This window comes from Arvicola amphibius, chromosome 3, assembly GCF_903992535.2.
Source record: "Arvicola amphibius chromosome 3, mArvAmp1.2, whole genome shotgun sequence".
In the NCBI taxonomy this organism is placed as follows: domain Eukaryota; kingdom Metazoa; phylum Chordata; class Mammalia; order Rodentia; family Cricetidae; genus Arvicola; species Arvicola amphibius.
Window position 1 is genome coordinate 166,719,025 of NC_052049.1, and position 20,158 is coordinate 166,739,182.

A 20,158-nucleotide genomic window follows, 5' to 3' on the forward strand; every position below is an offset into this window, starting at 1 on the left:
ATTGAACTCAGGAGAACTCACACATGGTGTTTAGAAAAATCCTACTTTTAGACAGAGTGAGCAAGGCTGGAATGAGAAGACGTGGCAAGGCATACAGAAAGAAACAAGGGTCCAGAGAGCTCACAGTGTTTTCTGAGTGGTTTCCAGTTTATCCTTAGAGCAGTGAGTATCAAGGGCAGGGTTTCAAACGCCAATCTGATGGTGACATTCTCTGCATTTCAGACTTTAAAGGTTTCTGAGAAAGCAAAGTGACAGACAAGAGGGGGCTCTCCCAGGCATCAGGGTGAGAGATACTGCCAGCCTATGCTAGGCTTCACCAGGTCTGTGGGAAGAAATGAACACCTCAAAATGCAGGGCTTAGAATAGTAGCTCCTACATACTGTATGGACTAGGAAGGACTGGGAAGGGCCAGGATGCCAAAGACGACTTTCCGGTTCTGGTTTGGGTAACTGGGTGGACAGCAAGTCCTCAAAGAACAGAAAGGCACAGAGTAGGGCGGGGCCAGGGCAGGCAGGGTCAGGGGTCTGCAGAAAGAGGCTGCATTTGCTCAGCCTCATGCACTTAGATTTAAAGCATTTACGTGAGCAGGCACAATCCCCATTATGCAAATACCTATCTCAAATTGATGTCAAGGAAATAATACCTCTCCCCTACCTACGGGGGTTTTATGGGTAGTGGGTGAGCTTGTGCAAACAAAACTTGTCCACTAAGAATGATGTGCAGACATAGAGAGAGACTAGAGAAGGCAAGAACATGAACTACAAGACAGAAGTGGGAGTGGTAGCTCAGAGAAGTGGTTCTAAAAACAATGAGGCATGATGTGATTGTTGAGGCAGAGTGCAGAAGAGAGTCCCCAGTGAGTTCATCACTGAAAAATGTTCCCTGGATGTAACAACTGGAAAGTCATTGTAATCCCAGCAAGAGGAGTTCCTGTGGAAGCCTTGGATCAAAACCTAGATCATTGTGGGTTGAAGAGTAAATGGAAAAACTAATGGCCACTTTATGCAAAGAGGAAGAAAACAACTCCATTAGCCTTACATTTCTTTTTCATTTACAAAGAAAATACAGTAATGCATTGCAAAACAGTTGTGGGAATCAAGAATGGGGAGAGGAAATCCATCAGAAATATGCCCAACCTCAACCTCTTTTCACTTCCCTCAACTGCTAGCTTCCCAGTTAACACTGTAGGGGTGTGACTCCTGAAATGAACAACGGTTTAGAGAATAAGCAGGAGGTGGGCCACAGAACGGAGTTCCAGGAATATACCCGTCTATGTTTGAACAAAAGGGGTTAGATGAGTTCACGATTCAGCAATCCAGAGAGGATAACTTGAGCAAAGCCCAATGATGGAAAGTTTGAGAATTTGAGAACACAAAGTGAATCAGGGGATTTAAAAAAAAGGTAAACAAAAAATGCAATCAAGAGTAAGTCTCACACAGCTGAGTTGTGGGGCAGTCCACCACTGAGCCATAGGGTCCTAAAATAGCTCTGCATGGCATGAGTCTATACCAAGACAATCCAGCCCGATTACAAGGAGAGTTAGTTAGGTCCTGGGCTCAGTACACACCTACTGGGCAGTGAGAGGTAATGTCATTAACCTAACCTAGCTTTTGAATTAATCTTTCTGAAGACTGGGTCATCACCCTGTTTAAAAAAAAAAAAAAAAAAAAAAAAAAAAAAAAAAAAAAAAAAAAAAAACTCAGATGATCTGCCTATGCCTGGGCCATTACACTAGGTAAGGGCTTCTGGATGACTATGCCTCATTTGCTCAACTCTACCACCCGATACTCCCGTCTCTGCTCTTGCTTCTCTTCTGCTTTGTCAATCCTCCTCCTATACTACTTCAACCATCTTGTCTATGCAATATGCCCAAATCAAACTATCCTTTATCCTGTTTTTGTTGACCCAAGGTTTGAAGGAGTTAAGACTTCGAATTCACTATGTAAGCAATTTGGGATGACCTTTAACTTCCTGATCCTCTTGCCTCCATCCACAAGTGCGGGAAATCAAACCCAGAGGCCTGTGAATATTAGGCACTACTCTACCAACTGAGCTACAGCCCAGCCATGTTGTCAGAATTCCTGGGATTTTCTGCAGAATTGGAGGATGGTTCAGGCCTGAAGAGGAACAGTTGAATGGATAGATAAGTGGGTAGCCTAAATATAGCACATCCCCCCATTTGCTACTTAATTCTTTGGTATTTTTGTTAGGAAAAAAACAAGAACTTTATGTAAAGACAGTGAGGGGGGAAAAGGGTCATACTTTTTACCCCCAATCTGAGTCTCACTCATCAGACTGAAAGAATCCAGGAACAGGCCAAAGGGCCAATTATTTTATCCTGTTCTTGTACTCTTCACTTACTCTGTTTGCACAAAGATTCCCATATATTTAGGCTTGTGTTTAAGAACATCTGAGCCGGGCGGTGGTGGCGCACGCCTTTAATCCCAGCACTCGGGAGGCAGAGGCAGGTGGATCTCTGAGTTCGAGGCCAGCCTGGTCTACAAGAGCTAGTTCCAGGACAGGCTCTAGAAACTACAGGGAAACCCTGTCTCGAAAAAACCAAAAAAAAAAAAAAAAAAAAAAAAAAAAAAGAACATCTGACATTTAGCTCTCATTTCTTTTTCCTGGAAGTCACACAGAGAATTTAAACAGTGGAATTCCTTTCAGACTCTTTTGTTTCCACCACTTCTCCTCTGGCTGTTATTTTCAAAATCCAGTTTTCAGACCTGTCTGACTTCTAAACTTGCTGAGAGGCTGGAGAAATGGCTCAGCGGTTAGCAGCACCATCAGCTCTTCCAGAGGACCTGGGGTCAATTCTAGTGCCCCCCCCCATCCCCAATGGTGGCTTACAACCCCTTCACAGGGGTTCTGGTGCCCTGGGCCTCTCTCCAAGAGCACTGACAGACACGCAGGCAAAATACCCACACACGTTTAAAAAAATAGTAAAAAGTTTTAAACAGTCATTTAAATCTATCAAGAAATTAATCTCATGGAATCAATGAGTTAAAACCTTTATGTCTGTAACACTGTCATCTTCCTGTAGTTATAGCTGGTATCTATGTAACATGACCCAATAACTCCTATGAACACAGAGAATTGGGTTTTATTCTGAACAGCCCTTTGTAGTTAAAAGTTCCATATTTGAATGAAACAAATACCACTTTAAAATTCTGGAAATGAGAAACATGCTTTGTAAGTGAACATCTACATGATTCTAATGGTTTAGGCAATTGTTTTTGTTTTTCAATCACCAGTGGCCCTAAGTGGAGCCCACAACATCTAAGTTGATTTTACTGAAGACCTTCCCCTGTTAACAGCAACCATGTGCTCCGCTTGTCTTGTACATATCTTTTCCATTTAGGTACTGCATCCCTAGAATACGAATGTCACCAAAGCCTAAGGCTTTTTTTTTTTTTCCATTGTAATGCAGGGTGAGAGCAGTCTCATGCTTGAGTAACGAAAGAATCAACTTAAAAGGTAGGATTGTTTTAGGGTAAGATGAGAAATGGAAGGAAAATGGGGGGCGGGAAAGCCCCATCTCCTTAAGGTTTTACCACCTTCTGAGAAAGTGCTCCAGATGGAAACCAAAAATTTAACACATGGCTTTGAGTGACATGCAAGATCAAACTATATAAACAGCCCAAAACTAGAATTTTAACTTTGAAACTAAGCAATAATGCCTCAGTGAAATCAGAATTTGTTCTCTATAACCTGTTTGCCTACCTACAGTTCAGAAAGCAAACACTTGTTTTGACATCACTTGCTCTAGAGAAGCTATGCTTACTCAGGAGTTCCTAATTTCTTATGTAAGTGTTCAAAGTTATCTCAACTATTCCTGTGTTTAGCCTACATTTAGACATTTAGTCTCTTTCTGGATCCATCTTTTTTGTCTCAACAATTTTCCAAAGACAGATACCTACAGGTTAAGATATATCTGAGCCCAAAAGTCAGTTTAAAACAATCTTTTTTCCTATATATCTTAGATAACTACTTCAAAATGTTATTTATGTTTTCCTGTTTGTCAATGAGGTACAAAAGGAGAGAGAAAACCTTTGTAGTAATAAATAAAACTTTGCAACTGTGAGACCAGCTTTCCCTGTGCTGTAAAGTTATGTAATCTGTGTGGAAATATTTAAAGCACAGTTGGTTGGTTACTTTCCTAGCGTGCATGAGGCAGCTGCTGTTCCATTGTCCAGCACTACAAAAATAACTACATCAGCTAGCTGTCCCTGCTAAGCTGCTGAGGGCATCAAACCAGTTCTGAAATGGATACAACCAAAGTGTTCTGGCCAGAAAGACACTCTTATCTGGTTTAACCCCCTCTACACGCGTGCACGCGCGCATATACACACACACACAATAACTCAAACTCTTCCTCATTACCTCAGCAAGTGCAGTTAATTTCCTACTTTATTCAACAATCTCCACAAACCGCATGTGCTTTCAGGTCAAGAGACTCCTGTAAGTAAACTAGAAACGCACATGTAACAGCAAGAAACTAGGGTGTGAAGTGTGCGCTGCTTGTTTTGCTGTCAGCAGTGTTTAGAATTCAGCAGAGCTGAGTCACAAACTTGCTGAACGCCACAGAACAAGCATATCTACCTTGCAACAGAATCAGAATCAAGAATTTGTTTAATCCCCTGAATGTGATTCAGAAAATGACACTGTCTTATGTTGAACAAAAGTCAAGTGACCACAGTTGTGAAGACTTATAAGACAGTTAAGAGAGCTATATAAAGGTTTTTTTCCTAATAAAATATTAAAATGAAAAAGCAAAAGCTGTAATGCTACACTCCTAATTCATTGATAGGAAGTTTCTTAAAAATGGTTATCTCATATTAAAAGCCAAAAACTCCAAGCAACAGGAAAAATAGAGAGAAACAATATATCAATTTGGCTATAAATTATGGGGTAAGAGTCGGGAGAGACTTTATTATTGTTTGAATATCTTTCACCATGTGCATTATGGGACCATCCACACCAGGTTCCAGCTGATCATTTAACTCGGGAATTCAACTCACACTGTCAGCTTATTTTTAAAGAAACCACAAATTACAATGCTTTCTGAAATCTCCCATTTTAAGTGCTGTCAAGTTGAATACTACACAAGTTGAACAATACTTCTATATTTGGCTGCATCATGAATAAAGCACGACCAGCGGGTAAAATTCTACACTTTTTGACAAGTCAAGGGATGGGGTAGAGACGATGCATTTTCCTAATTCCCAGAAAAGCACCTCAGAGATCATTTTTGCAACCTCTAGATTACATGGCAGATCACTGGAGCTGGGTATGATTTACAAGCATGTTCTAATTACCTAAGCTGCTCATTGCTAGGCCTTTTCATTCTGGCAATACGCAGATTCCCTTTTTTGTTTGCTGATGCTGGAGAAAGTATACAGAGTTCATGCAAGCTCTACCACAGAACTACGGTCCCAACTCTACTTTTTTCAGGGTCTTGATAAACTACTCAGGCATGCCTTAAACCCATTATCTTCCTCAGCCTCCTGAGCAGCCAGAATTACAGGCTTATACCACTGAACAGGGTATTTCCTATTTTATTTAGTGGTATTTGTCAAACAGTTTTAATAGTCTTAAGTGTATATGTTAAAATGAAGTGACTATGCAATACACATTAAATATTCAACTCAACTCTAAGATTTATGACCAAAGAGACATAACATTTACAGCTTTTCTTTTGTTGCTAAGCTTTCATGCATATATAAGGATGTTTAAGAACAAAACGAACCACCCCTTCCAAGACTTTAGAGGAGTTTTTGTAGACACAAGCCAGACAGGATTATGGGTACAACATATATTTAAATTTGGGGAACTAATCAGCTCTTGTAGAGACAAAAACTTCTGTACTAGTACTTTCCCCAGGACCCACCTCCTAGTCTAAAACTAGCACGAAGGGCAGTGTCAAGACACAGACAACACTAGGTTGAGGCTTTTTCTAATACAAGTCTGTCACTACCTAGCTATGCAGCTATTTTCTAGGTTATTCTAAGAAAACTGTTTCAAGTAAACTCATGGTTACAATATAAACAACCATTGATTGAAGAGATGGTATGGTTTAAGAGGTTTTTAAGAACTGACCAAATGTTGAAGTACACAGTAAAACAGTGCACCATTGAGTTTCTTCCAGTGTGAGAATGCACAGGAGCTATTACTGGAGCACATCCATCCTCTATGAATTCTAGTTCCAGCAGGATGTATGCGACCCACCTCAACACTACTCCAGAGCTGCCTTTACAAAGTCGGTTGTGGAGTAGACAGTTTCCAGAAACAGCTGTATCCATGACAAGGTCTAACCATTCCTTTTTATAAGGGTCTATTGCTTCATAGCAGGGAGGGTGACACAGAGAGAGAGAGCAAAAATAGTATCATAAAATGTAAGACTGTTTACTACCTACTCATTCTGCAAACCACTGTTAAACTGGTTTTCTTAGAATTCATAGTATTTTACAGCCCTGAAGGTAAGCATGTATATTTATTCACATTAATCTACTACCATTTATCTTAAACAACAGAGCACCAAGACAAATGCAAACTAAAAAGCTCTGAAAGCAGGTGTTATAAAGATGGGGAATCCATACATCCCTCAATTATTTTGTTGACTTCTAGTTAGTGGGAGAGGCCAGGGCTGCCACCCAGTGGTAACATCAGCCTTCAGGTGATTTTAAGATCTAAATTAAAATTTTTTTTTAACTACTACACCGAAGAAAAAAGTGAAATTACACAACTTTGATTCTTACCAGCTATTATTTTGGTACATTAGTGTTTAAAATAGCAAAGAACAGCAATGTTCTTCTGCTTACACATCATTAGGGACTTTTGTTAGTATGCTTACATTTACAGAACGAGAAGAAGAGTGACCAACAGCAGATTCAATACTTTAGTCTCTCATTCACACATACGAAGTACTAACTGGAAAGTAAACAATTTAAATAACACACCCAACTACAGTACATTTCCCCACAGCACATCATTTCAGCGTCCCACGTAAGAAAACTAAATGATAAGGAGGGGGTGGGTATAACTCAGCAGCAGAGCGCCTGCTACCATGTGTAACTTAGGGTTCAATATGCAACAGTGTCAAAAAATGGCTTTCAGTAAATCTGATCAGACACTGGGAGGAGAGGTTAGGATTCTGAAAGGAGAATTAGTATTGGTATTTGTTGAGAAAAAAATTTCTTCACATCTCATTGTTTACTATTTCCCCCAAACTGGTGGAAATATGGCATCACCTACTACAACATACTTTGGTCAAGGAACATTAGAGACACCCATTTCATTTCAACAACCAACTGTCAGGGACTGCTCTGTTCCCTTCATCAACCAAGTGAAGGAAAAAAAAAGACACTCCCTAAAGTCTTAACATTTTTGCTTAAATAGTTATAAATTATGTTTCCTAACCAATATCCAGGGCCTTTTGAATACAATGAATGGATTTTAAAATGAAGGCACAACAAACAACATACTTTATATTTACAATGGCTTATGACAGATACAATATCTGAAAATAATTTCTAGTTTTCTGTTTATTATTGCTGTTTAGTCACAGAAAAGATTAACACTTTACAAGAAATGAATTTCAGCATATGCCATATAGATATGATTTTATGTAAAGAGAACTATGGGAGGACAGGATACCTTTACAAGGAAATAAAGTAACACCAGTAAAAGAATTCTTCCATATAAAGATTTTTGAACCAAATTATTCTTTTTTTTAATACAAAACTTTAATTGTTAGAAGGAAAGAGAAAAATAGGAAAGAAGACAATAAGATAAAAGACCAAGAATAAAGAACTCTTCTATATAGATGCACTGCATATGTAGATATATGTATGGGTTGAGTTATAACAAAAATACTCATGTATTACAGTCAGTTCTCATACAGTTAGAAACAGCACTTTCCAAGCAAGTAAAATTGGCCCAACACGCTCAGTCTTCAATTATGTTACGAGTTAAAGTTGTGTAGCAGTCACTGCTGATGAGTATCAAGACAAATGTTTGACGAGATACAGTTTTTCTCCTTGTTCACTTGTAAAGATCGGTGCCTTTTTGTAATGTTCTACAAGTTCCTCCATGGTGCTGAATTTCCGCTGCCCAATGCAGTAAACTGTCTCTTTTAGTTGGACTTTAAAATGCTTGTTTTTCCCTTGTGCTTTTAGTGATACTGAGAAATCATTTGGCTAAAAGAGAAAGGAGAGGGGAGGTAAACATTGTGAAAGCCATGTATAAGAATCTAAAATAAAATACAACTATTAAAATCTGGACATTAACTAAGTGCAAGACACTACGCTAAATTATTTACATAATCTCTATTCCTCATAAGAAACCCTTTTATGAGTGAGGAAAGCGAAGCTCGGAGAGTATGCCTGGGATCACGTATCAGGATAACGGACAGGCAGACCGGACTCTAGAGTCTCCTAACACCCACAGTGCCCAAAAAGCAGCACAAACAGAAAATCCATTGGGAGAAAAAAAAATGAGAAAATTTCAGACTTCCACTCCATCACGCCCTTTCAATTCAGAGCTGACAGGACCTAACTTAAGACACAATATTCTGAATTTTCAAAATTAAATGACAACTAAGAATTCAACTGAACTTTAATAAACTATGACAAATTCATACAAGGGCCAACAAAGAACCATAAGTAAAGGAGACAGAGGAAAGAGGATGCAGCGAGCCTACAGAGATGCACTGCTCATCTGTGATTGCTGCTTTGCAGAAACAGACTCCCATGTGGACTGGCCTTCGTCTTTTATTGCAACTTTTTTTATGTGTATGGGTGTTTTGCCTGCATCTGCGTTATCACATGTGAGCAGTGCCTGTGGAGGCCAGAATGGAGGTACTGGATCCCCTAGTTATAGATTGTTTGAGTTGTCATGTGGGTACAGAAATAAAACTGGGTCCTTTGAATAAGCAACCAGTGCTCCTAATCACTGAGCCACCTCTCCAACATGGTCTAAATTTTAAAGGGAAAATTTGAAGCCTACATTTTCAAAAGACTATTTTATTATCTTTTAAAATTAGTGGATGTTTGTATGTCTGTATGTGGATTATATGTAAGGCTATACAGATGTTCAAGGAGGCATCAGATTCCCCAGAGGCAGAGCTGGAGTTGCAGGTAAGCTACCTGACATGGTGGTGGGTACTCAACGGGGGTCCTCTGAAAAAACAGCAAGCACTTCCCATCTATTTGGCTCCAAAGCCTGGATTTTTAAAACCCTTTGCTATTTAAATATTGACAATAAATTAGATTTTTAAATGTATAGGCCAAACAAAAACATTTAAGGTCTATAGCTGAAAAACAACAGTACTAAAAATAATTACATATTTTGGCTAGTATTTATACTCTACACACAAGTAAAATAGCATTATGTATTTAAGTCTCTTCTTTCTTAATTAGGTGGTGGTAGCTGCAGCTACTGTTTTAAACCTACTACTTCTGAACAATCTGTGTCAAGTCAAGAACAGTGACTTACATGGTGTGCTGCATATCAGGATTTTAACAAAAATGGACTCCACTATTCTTCTCTAGTAACAACCAACTGTCTTCTGAGACGTTAAAGGAACCATTTTCCCCAACTTCATAGCAGGAAGTTCAATTCATCTCAGCCTCATACACAAAATTATTTTCTTTTTTCTTTCAATTTTTTATACAATACATTCACAGAAGTCAGTTTTAACCATGATTTGATAAGTAGGAAAGTAGTGATATCGTTTATCAGGAAAAAGTTTTTAGAAAAACAAGAACTATCAAATTTTAACATATAAAGCAACACTTAAAAGAGCTATGTCATTTTTCAATTTGTGTGTTTTTATTGTCTAGCTAGTACTGAAATATGTTACCTTTTATTGAAAATACATTTCAAATGGTGTTAAACATGTTAAGGTTGAGCACTGGTGATGCATGCCTTTAATCTCAGCACTTGGGAGGCAGAGGCAGGCAGATCTTTGAATTCAAGGCTAGCCTGGTCTACAGATTGAGCTCCAAGAAAGCCAGGGCTACACAATTAAAACCCTGTCTTAAAAAACCAATAATAATAATAATAATAATAATAATAATAATAATGTTTTTGAGATGAATAAAAAGCCAAAAGAGTCAGGTATGGGGTCATAGACCTTTAATCCCTACATAGGCAAGGGCAGAAGCAGGTGGAACTCTGAGTTCAAGGCCAGTGAGGTCTACCCAGTGAGTTCCAGGGCAGTCAGGGCTACATAGTAAGTACTCACTGTCAGAAGGAAAGGAGGGAGGGAGGAGATAAGGAGGAAGGGAGGCATTTTAAGTAAACAATTAATTTATGAAGACATAATTTTTTATAGTTAGAGAATTCCTAAAAGGACTACAATGATAGCATTCTTATTATATTACATCTAGCAGCAGTTTAATTTGCATTATTCTATTCTCAAGAAAGAAACCAATGCTCAGTTTTCCCCAATTTTCAGTTTAATGGGACAGAGAATATTCCAGAAATGCAAAATTCAAGACAACTGAAGAAATCCCATTAATACAACATAGTCACTGCCCCACCTGGCTTATTCATAACAGGTTCACTGGGAAGAACACATCCCAGCTTACAACTTAGTTAGGTTTAAGTAAGCCATTCAACCTCTGCAACCTTACTTTTAAAAGCCTGGAGCTCTATGTCCATTTACCTTTGAAAATCAACTTACCGAAGATTCACTGTCACGAATGAGGAAGTCTCCTTCATGCCCCCTTTCATTTAATGCCATTTCTGCCTGGTGCCTGGTGACTTTGCCATAATACCAAGGATTGCCAGCAAACTTTCCAGTGAGTGAAGGCCTAATATAATCACACTGTGGAGGTGATGGTTCCAAACCTGAAGTTAATGGGTTATTCTGCATAATAGTAACATAGTTTTTTGGCACCAGGCCAACCATGCCATTGATTTTCCTGCATTTCCACCACTCTGGGTCATTTTCCGGCTTTTCAATAACATCCATTACATCACCTTTCTCAAAATTGAGTTCTTCATCATTGGATGAGCTGAATGGGTAAAGAGCCTGTACCACATGCAGTACTTGACCTGTATTCAGATTGTTGACAACTGCTGCTAATTTCTCTGACAGAGAACCTACATGGTCACCCAAAGGACTGTCACCTTCTTCAGTTACATAGTTTGAAGGAAACCATCCAATCTGTCCATTGTAGCTGCCACGCCACCACCCATCACTGCATTTCTCCATGACGATCACCTTTGTCCCTTTTATCAATGACAGTTCATCCTCTCTCTCAGCCATGTAGTTAAATTTCACAAAAGCAGGCATGTTGAGGTCATAGAGACGTTCCCCTGGGTCAACAAAGCTATCGTCAGCAGGAGACGCAGTATCTGGAACGCTAGGTTTTCTTTTCACTTTTCCAATGCCTGTTTAAATAAAGAGAAGGCAGTAAGACTACAGCTTCAACTCAGCACACTTATCCCAAGCCTCTGGATGTAGGAAACAAACTGACATGATGCAATCATCTTTTGGGAAATAAAATAGAAGTTCTTTTTCCAAAGCCAATCAAATAAACTTGTCATGTGATAGTTTAGCTCCTCTTCTCCTGCCAGAACCAAAAAATAACTACATAATAAAGATGTCATGTTGAAATTCCTCGTGTTAACACAGCTCATTTCTCTCCTAGCTACATTAAGAACAAACACTCCAGTGATCCCACACTTGACATCTTACTTTATTCATCTAGATTTTCTAATTAGCTGCATAAAAATGAACCAATTATTTAAATTAGCACCTGATACACAATATTAAATTCTATTTGAATAATCTTATTTGATAATTTCTTAGTTTCCAAAACCAGATCAGTCTATGTATCTGTTCAATTTAAAATTTTATTTACTCTTCATCCCAATTCACATAACACCTCCCAAAAGGCAGAGATTGTTCATTTTGCTTAGATAAAAATCTCAAGGATCTTGAAGGGTCCTTAGTACATAGAATGTTTAAGTATTTTTATTGAAAGAAGTGAGAAAATGAAAGCAGAAATGCATACTTCAAGTGCACTCAGGCATTTTTTTTAGGGCTGCTCATTTCCCACTGCATTATCTGATGTTTTGCTTTTTACTTTGAAAAATTAGGACATAAAACTAATCAAATTTCTTTCTACACTCTTTTTGGTTTTTGTTTGTTTGCTTTTTGAAACAGGGTTTCTTTGTGTAGCCCTGGACATCCTGGAACAGGTTCTGTAGACTAGGTTGGCCTCGAACTCAGAGATCCACCTGCCTCTGCCTCCAGAATGCTGGGATTAAAGGTGTGCACCGTCACGACCTGGCTTCCTTCTACACTCTTAAAACACAACAAAACAAAACAAAAAACAACCTTATTATTCTCATTCTTTGTTTGGTCAAGGCCCCAACTTTTGATCCTTCAGAGTTCTTAATAACCACCTTTTCTCTTCAGAGACCACACACTACCTTTTTTCTTTTTTACATAGACTTATCAATTATCTAAAAAAATTCTTAAATCACTTCAATATCAAAAAAAGTTATTTGACTTTCCTATTCTTTTAGTAATTTTTACATTTATTTCTGCATATATTTACTTAGCCTAGCACGTACAGCCAGAAACAACTTCTGAGAGTTCATTCTCTCCTACTGTGCAGTTTCAGAGACTGAACACAGGCTCAGAATACACTGTGCTATTCTTTTGAAATTCTCTTTTTACTTTTCAACTTCTTCAACTGTTGCTTACACACTACCCCCCTTTTAAAATGTTGTACACACAACACAAAGCATGTTTGGAATTCAGAGGGAAACTTCCAGAATGAGGTTTTCTCATTCTATGCGAGTCCTAAGGATCAAATTTAAGTCATCAGGCTCAGCAGCAAATGTTTTTACACGCTGAGCCATCATGACAACCCCACACAATCTTCTCTTTTTCTCTTTACCATGATATATTAAAACTACTTGATTACAACTGTACCTAGGCTTTCAAGCAAGAACCCTGATTTGGGGGTGGGATGTAACAAATTAACTTGGACCAGCACTCCCAGATATCAAACAGAAAACACATAATGGAAAAGCAGGAAAAACTTTCAAACAGAATGGTTACGTTGGGAAAATAGAGATCATACATCTCAGCCTAGAAAACTGATATAAGCTTTAAGTTTGACTGAAGAAATAAGTAGGGCAAGGTTTGAGGGGTACACAAAATGACTGGTCAATTTAAGTTTGGATGATCATTATCCCAATGCTGGATCTGCAGCAGGGCCTCTTTATTGCCTAAGAAAACAATCTGGCTCTCATGAGATTACTTTTCCTGGTGAGGGGTAAAGTCCACTAAGAAGAGAATTGATTATTTGTTTGACTTCACTGTTCTTAGAAAAGGTGACTGTAGGTTTAGGACAATGGTTACAGACTTTCAGTCACCTTTTAGGAGATCTGGAACAGGATATTATAAAAGCTAATACCAAAGAACTTTTAAATTCTTATCTTTGTGCCTTAAGCCTTAAAGGAGGATGAAACTGATTAGGTCATAAGTTTTCAGACCGACACTCCTTGATTAACAAGCTTACATGCAGAGTTGAACCATAGTAAAAAAGGCAGATATAAAATAAAAGCAGAGATACCAGGTTTTATCTTGCCTTTTACTTACTTGTGGGCACCAGAAGTCACTGCATTTTTAGCAAAAGCAGTGTTACTTTCCTATTACTGTGATAAGACACACATCTTTAATCCCAGCACTCAGGAGGCAGAGCAGGTGCATCTCTGTGAGCTCAAGGCCTGCTTGAGCTACAGAGTGAGTTTCAGGACAGACTCCAAAGCTACACAGAGAAACCTTGTCTCGAAAAACAAAATAGATAGATAAATAAATAAATAAATACATAATGGAGATTTCCATCCCCGTTTTCTTTTGACTCTGTATGTTTAAGGACACGATGTCAAAATACTAGGCAGAAAACAGATTAAGAGTACAGACTTCACAGACATTCTTATCACCAATAAACTTGTGCTTTAAGAAAGTGAATGGTAGTTCTGACAAAAATCAAAAGACACCAGAAAGAAATCTGTAGTCATACAAAGAAAGAAAAAGGCTACCACCAACTGAAATGCTAACATGCACTGGGGAAAAGCTCAGGAGGCCTCAACCCTAGACAAAAAACTACATACAGGCAACTAAGGCATGCTAAGAGCAGGAGAAATAGTCTTCCCCAAGGAAGAGCACACCAGTAGGTTACTTATCCAATACCAAATGGTCAGCCCTGGAAACATACACACAAATAATACAATATAGACTGAGTAGGCTGCATTAGGTATTTAGGAAGGAGTATGCACACACACGCGCGCGCGCACACACACACACACACACACACCACCACCACCACCAACAACAACAACATTAAAGAAAATGTGGCCATGTAGTTGAAAAAGAGATTGGAGGGGGGAGTAAGGGTACACGGGAGGCTTTGGTGAAAGTGGAAATGTAATTATAATCTCAAAAAATTATTTTAAAAACAGAAAGAACTAAAGAACGATGGTAAACATAAAGCCACTAATAGTTTATCTTTTTTGTTAGTCTTTTCCCTATATGATTTAAAAATACATAAAATTACAACTTCAATCTCAGTAAACAAACAGTATATAAAGAGATAATAGATGATAATAGATGATATAAAGGAACAGTTATATATACTATCCAAACCAAGTTGGAATTAACTTAAAATTGTTAAATAAGACATTAATTGGACAACCCAACAACTAATTATCTCAAGTGAGAAAACATCGACCACAATCTGTGTTAACCTTAGAGACAAGAAATATTTGAAGGAAAGCAAAAGCAGAAGATACCTGTTTTCTATACTACAGAAACCCTCCATATCTATCTCTGTGCGCATGTCTTCAACGACAGGCCATCTTCTCTCTGGACACTGCTGCTATAACACACCACAGCCAGAGCAAGTTTATTAGAACCACTAAAACCCTATGGTTTCAAGACTAAAATTTGTACATATTCGTCTACCTAAAACACTTCCATCTCATTCTTCAAAACGTGGCAGACAGCTCTTTACTCACTGAAGATCTCCTTCCCTCCTCACAGAGTTCACTGATTCCTCCTGTGCTATTACAGTTTCACACTTTTACTCTGACACTAAGTACTCTGTGTGCCACTACTTGCTTAAGATCAAACACTGTTTTTTTTTTTTCCTCCATTATCTCTGTATCCCTAGTGCCTAGCCCATATTAAATGTTCCATTAATCTTTATCAGGAGAATGAACAAATGTAGGTAAAATGGCTCTGTGAGTAAAAAAGTACTTATCACCAAGCCTGATGACCCAAGGTTGATCACACATAATGGAAAGAGAAAAACACCCACAAGTTGTCCTCTAACATAGATATTGGATAAGGCTTAAATTAACATAGATATCGGTCCGGTGGTGCTGTGGTATGCACATGGCAAGTGCTCACACGTCTGAACACACACAATAAATAATCGCAATAAAATTTTTAAACAAATGCACATGTAGCTGGTAGGCTGTATTATTCCCCTGCTTTACAATTTTGTTTCTAGTGCCAAAATGGATATCCCAATCTTCTGCTACCAACAAAACTTGATACAAAAATACATTTTTTAAAAGTATTAAGCCATTCATTCAGTCAATTATATGGTAACTATCAATAATTAGAGCCTTTCTTTTAGATGCTCATCAGAATCAATATTACTATTTTTTTTCCAAAATTCCTCCTGTCTTTGTTCAAGATGCTAATTATAACACAAAAAATAAGAGCAAAAGTCAGGTAATTTATATTTAACAACAATTTGTTTCTCATAGTTCTGAAAGTTCAAGCTAAAGAAACCGACAGACTACATCTGGTGAAATCCTATTTCTTTCTTTTTTTTTTTTTTTGGTTTCTTTCCTTTTTTTGGTTTTTCAAGACAGGGTTTCTTTGTAGCTCTGAAGTCTGACCTGGAACTAGCTCTTGTAGACCAGGCTGGGCCTCAAACTCAGAGATCCGCCCGCCTCTGCCTCTCTAGTGCTGGGATTAAAGGCGTGCGCCACCGCCACCTGGCAAGGTCCTATCTCTTAATGATGAGTACTCCCATGGTGAAAAGACAAATAAGCAAGCTTCCAACTGTTTTTACAATGTCATGATAAGCCGATAGCTGCCTAAGATTCCCTGCCTCTTAATACACTCTATTGATGATTAGGTTTCAACATGTAAATTCTAGGAGACATAGCTGATGGATGTTAGCCTCATGTCTGTAATCTCAAAAGGGAGGAACTGCACTAACCAAGGATTTTAAAGACAACCTTGGCAACACAGTGAGATCCTGCTTTTTTAAAAATAAAATAAAGGAGACAGAAATATTACAATCACAGCACATCTTGAGCTAGTATTCAGTTCACCACGATCACCCGAATTTCAACTAGTCTTTTTCCAAATTCTTTTAGTCCATTGCTACTCTTGCTCTGATCCTGACTCCTGAGGGTCTACTATGAAAACTTGAACAAACAAGGCTTAAATTTGTATTTTCCCCTTGTCATCTTGAACACATTATTAAATTTTTAAACTTCACTTCCTTTACGAAATGTTGATAGGTAAATGTCTATATTACAAAGGTTTGTAAAAAAAATTTAAAAAAGTGTATATGTAAGTGCTTAGCATAATACGCAGCACAAAGTAGGCACTCGATAGATAGTACTTAATAGTTTTCCTGGTATTTTCCATAATTACATAAACTTTTTTATTATTATATTACACAGCTGGACCAACCTGGCCAGGGCAGGGAGTGAAATAAACATGTAAGCACTAACAAGGTACATAACTTGGGTCTGCTTTTTGGTTACCTTAAAAATGTTTCTATAGCTTCTTGTCCCTCTTTTCTATCTATTTGGCCTTCTCTACGCCTCTAGCAATTTTGTTTTGGGGGTAGGGAGACTTAAGACAGGGTCTCACTACGTAGTCCTGGCTGTCCTTGAACTCTTCTGTAGACCAGGCTGGCCTTGAACTCAGAAATCTGCCTGCCTCTGCCTCCCAGTTGCTGGGATTAAAAGGTATGCACCACTATGTCCTGATAAAGATTATTTATTTATTAAATGTATATGGGTGTTTTATCTATGTATATGTGTCTGCACACCAGGAGACATTAGAGCCCACAGGACTAGGCAGTTATGAGCCACTACGTGGGTGCTACAAATTGAACCCAGGGACCTCTGCAAGAGCAGGCAGTGCTCTCAATCATTGAGTCACCTCTCCAGTCCAACTAGCATTGCTTTTAACTAGAAACAATGCATTTCTAAGTTCCTCAAAAGTTTTTAAGAATTGGCTGATGGTACACTCCTTTAATCTCAGCAATCTAGAGGCAGAGGCAGGCAGGTCTCTGAGTCTGCAGCCTGCCTGGTCTACAAAGTGACACCTTACTTTAAAAAAAAAGTTTTTAAGAACCTCAGTAAGCAGTGTGAACACAATCTCTGTGTGATAGTGTTTACCTTTCTCAAGTATTATCTTTGTACCAGTAACTCCTCCTTACATGAACTGGTTTCAAATCCTTAAAAACCTTGATGATGAACCTGGAAGCACCGATCTCACGTGGCCAGAACACGTGAGGAAGCTACTCCATCACCTCACCTCAACACTAGGACGTGAGTCCAGGTCACCAAGGATTTCTGCACCTACATAACCACAGCAAGCTCTTACTAAACTCTTTCCTCATGCCAGCCATTCCCAGGGTGACCCTTACCTCTTTTTGCTTTCAACATCAGCTTTCCTTCATCTCAGTCACTAAGCAAACGCCGAACAGAGGGAACAAAGCACTGCTGCCGCTTCTGACTCCTGACGCCTGAGCCGTCTCATCCTGCTCTCATGCTCTCGCTCTTCAAAACCAATGGCTCCCTGAGGACTTCCCCTGACTCCCATGACACACTAAGACCATTCATTCTTTTGCCAAGACTGTAAGACTTCTAGAGTTTGAAGGTACTTTCCAGGATCATGTAAGTCTTGCCCAACTGTCTCTTTTACCCAAAACAGGAATTAAAAACACTTCAGTTATATACTAGGCTACAGGGATAGTCCACAATTTATTTGGGAGTAGAATTAAGTTATTATAAATACAAATATATGCTATTCTTCCCATTAAGATTTATATTTTGTACTTCATCTGTTCATGTAAATGAGATAAATCATGGCTTATAATAGATCTATTTAAGATGATAAACACTCTAAATTTTGTTTTCAAAGTATTCTGGCTACCAAACAATGAACACGTAATGCTGTTTTCTCTATTTTTTCAGGTACGTTCAGAAATTAGGTGAATGAATAACCTGTCTCTACTCTGACAGGGTGCTAACAAAATAAACATGAATGTTAAAGAGATTCAGGAAAGGAATATTTTATCTACAAAACTAAAATCTTAGCCTTTGGACTACAGGTGCTATTAAGATTAACTGTTAAATTCCTAATACCCAGTATGGAGAACAACTCGTGCCACTCAATTTATAAGCTGATATATTGAATCATTGTTCAATAATAGATGCTGTATATACATGTGCGTGTATGTGTCATCTTTTAATACCATTTCTGGCTTATTAATAATTATCACTTTGACCATTATCTAAATTTAAAGCCTACTGTATTTTTAATAAGCAATGATTAACATCTACCTCCCTAATTCTGTGAGACTTAATATTCATACAAATAAAAATGATTTTATTATAATAACTGTTTATTTATTTTGGTGTGTGTGCATGTATGTGCACATGAATATGCTGTGGTCAGAGAACAAACTTGCAGGAAACAGTTCTTTCCTTCCACCACGCAGGTTCTAGGGGTTGACTCTTAGTTGTCAAGTTTAATGGCAAATACTGAGCAATCTTGCCATCCCATCAAGCTGATTTTTATATAGTACGCATTAGATTCTCCATTAAAAATGTGGTTCATAAATTAATGAATAGAGTTGAAGGGAAGAAGCTTCAGTTGGTAATACACTTGCCTCACAGCGTAAGAACCTCAGCTGGATCTCCAGAACCCGTTTGTTTAAAGAAAAAAAAAAGCCAAGTGTGGTAACTCAACAATCTTGCAATCCGGTGGTGAGCTGGGCTAGCTTGTCAGTCAATGTAGCTTAATTAGTATGCCCCAGACCAATGAGAGAACCTGTCTCCCTGAGAGAGGTGGATGATGTTCCTGGGATGGGCATCTCCTGTTATCCTTTGGCCTCTATACACACGTACCCACAGGTACACAGGTGGGGACACACACACACACACCACACACACACACACACACACACACACAAACATTCAAAAGAAAATTAGCTTTAAAACCATAACTTCAAAGAACTAAAATGCATTTGCTCTCTAAATCGTAACTAGGAGTTAGAAGAGATATCCCGAAATGAAATCACTCAAGGCTAACCAAGGAAACAAAGGAGCCTACGTCTTACAATGAACCACATTCTTTCCCAGCAAAGTGCTTACTCCTTTGGTTTTGCCCTTTCCCTTGGAATCTCTCATTGGGTTACTCTTTGTTTTCTTAGGCTTTTGTATATAAGGGACTCCTAGATTATTTCTCTCTTCATTTTTGTACAGACAGTTAATATTCAAAGAGATTCAATCAAGAACACGATTATCATACCACATGCCACCAGCAGAGCCAAATTAACATAACATTTTACTTCTAAATCAGTAATTGTAGTTTACTAGAGCTCTTATTAAATATCTTGACATTACTCTAAAGCTTAAGTAAAATCTTGTTTAAAAAACAAAAAAAACCAGAATTTTTACTTTAAAGGTCAAGAGTAAAAAATTTGTTCACAACTGACTTACTTTACTTCAAACGTCTGGGCTAGGTTTTAGAGTTACTGAATTACAACTATCTACATCACATTAAAATCATATATATCCTCTCCTTATTTATTAAGCATTCATGTTGAAACACTTTAATTATCAGATCAAACTAACAGCATTGAAGATACTACCAGTTATTTACCTTATATTACACATACAGCATTAAGTACCAGCTTATATAAACACACCGAGTTCTCGCCATATAGTTTTCCCCCTTAAAAGGTAAAAAACAAATCAAAACCTGTAACAAGAAAAACTATTAGACTTAATGTAACAGAATAACTTTACTGAAAAAACCTTTAAAGATGTTAACCAATCCATTTTGAATAAAATCTGTGTTCTC

General features: G+C 38.1%; 1 protein-coding gene across 1 annotated transcript; it reads right to left on the minus strand.

The window, feature by feature from the left end:
- Positions 1–7,461: 7,461 nt before the first annotated feature.
- Positions 7,462–18,981, minus strand: Nck1 (NCK adaptor protein 1). The gene is made up of 3 exons (XM_038322709.2): positions 17,715–18,981; positions 10,688–11,400; positions 7,462–8,198 (listed from the first exon to the last, which is right to left on the minus strand). The coding sequence occupies exons 1-3, from the start codon at positions 17,731–17,733 to the stop codon at positions 8,004–8,006; spliced, it is 927 nt and encodes a 308-aa protein (XP_038178637.1). The 5' UTR covers positions 17,734–18,981; the 3' UTR covers positions 7,462–8,003.
- Between the last annotated feature and the right edge of the window lie 1,177 nt (positions 18,982–20,158).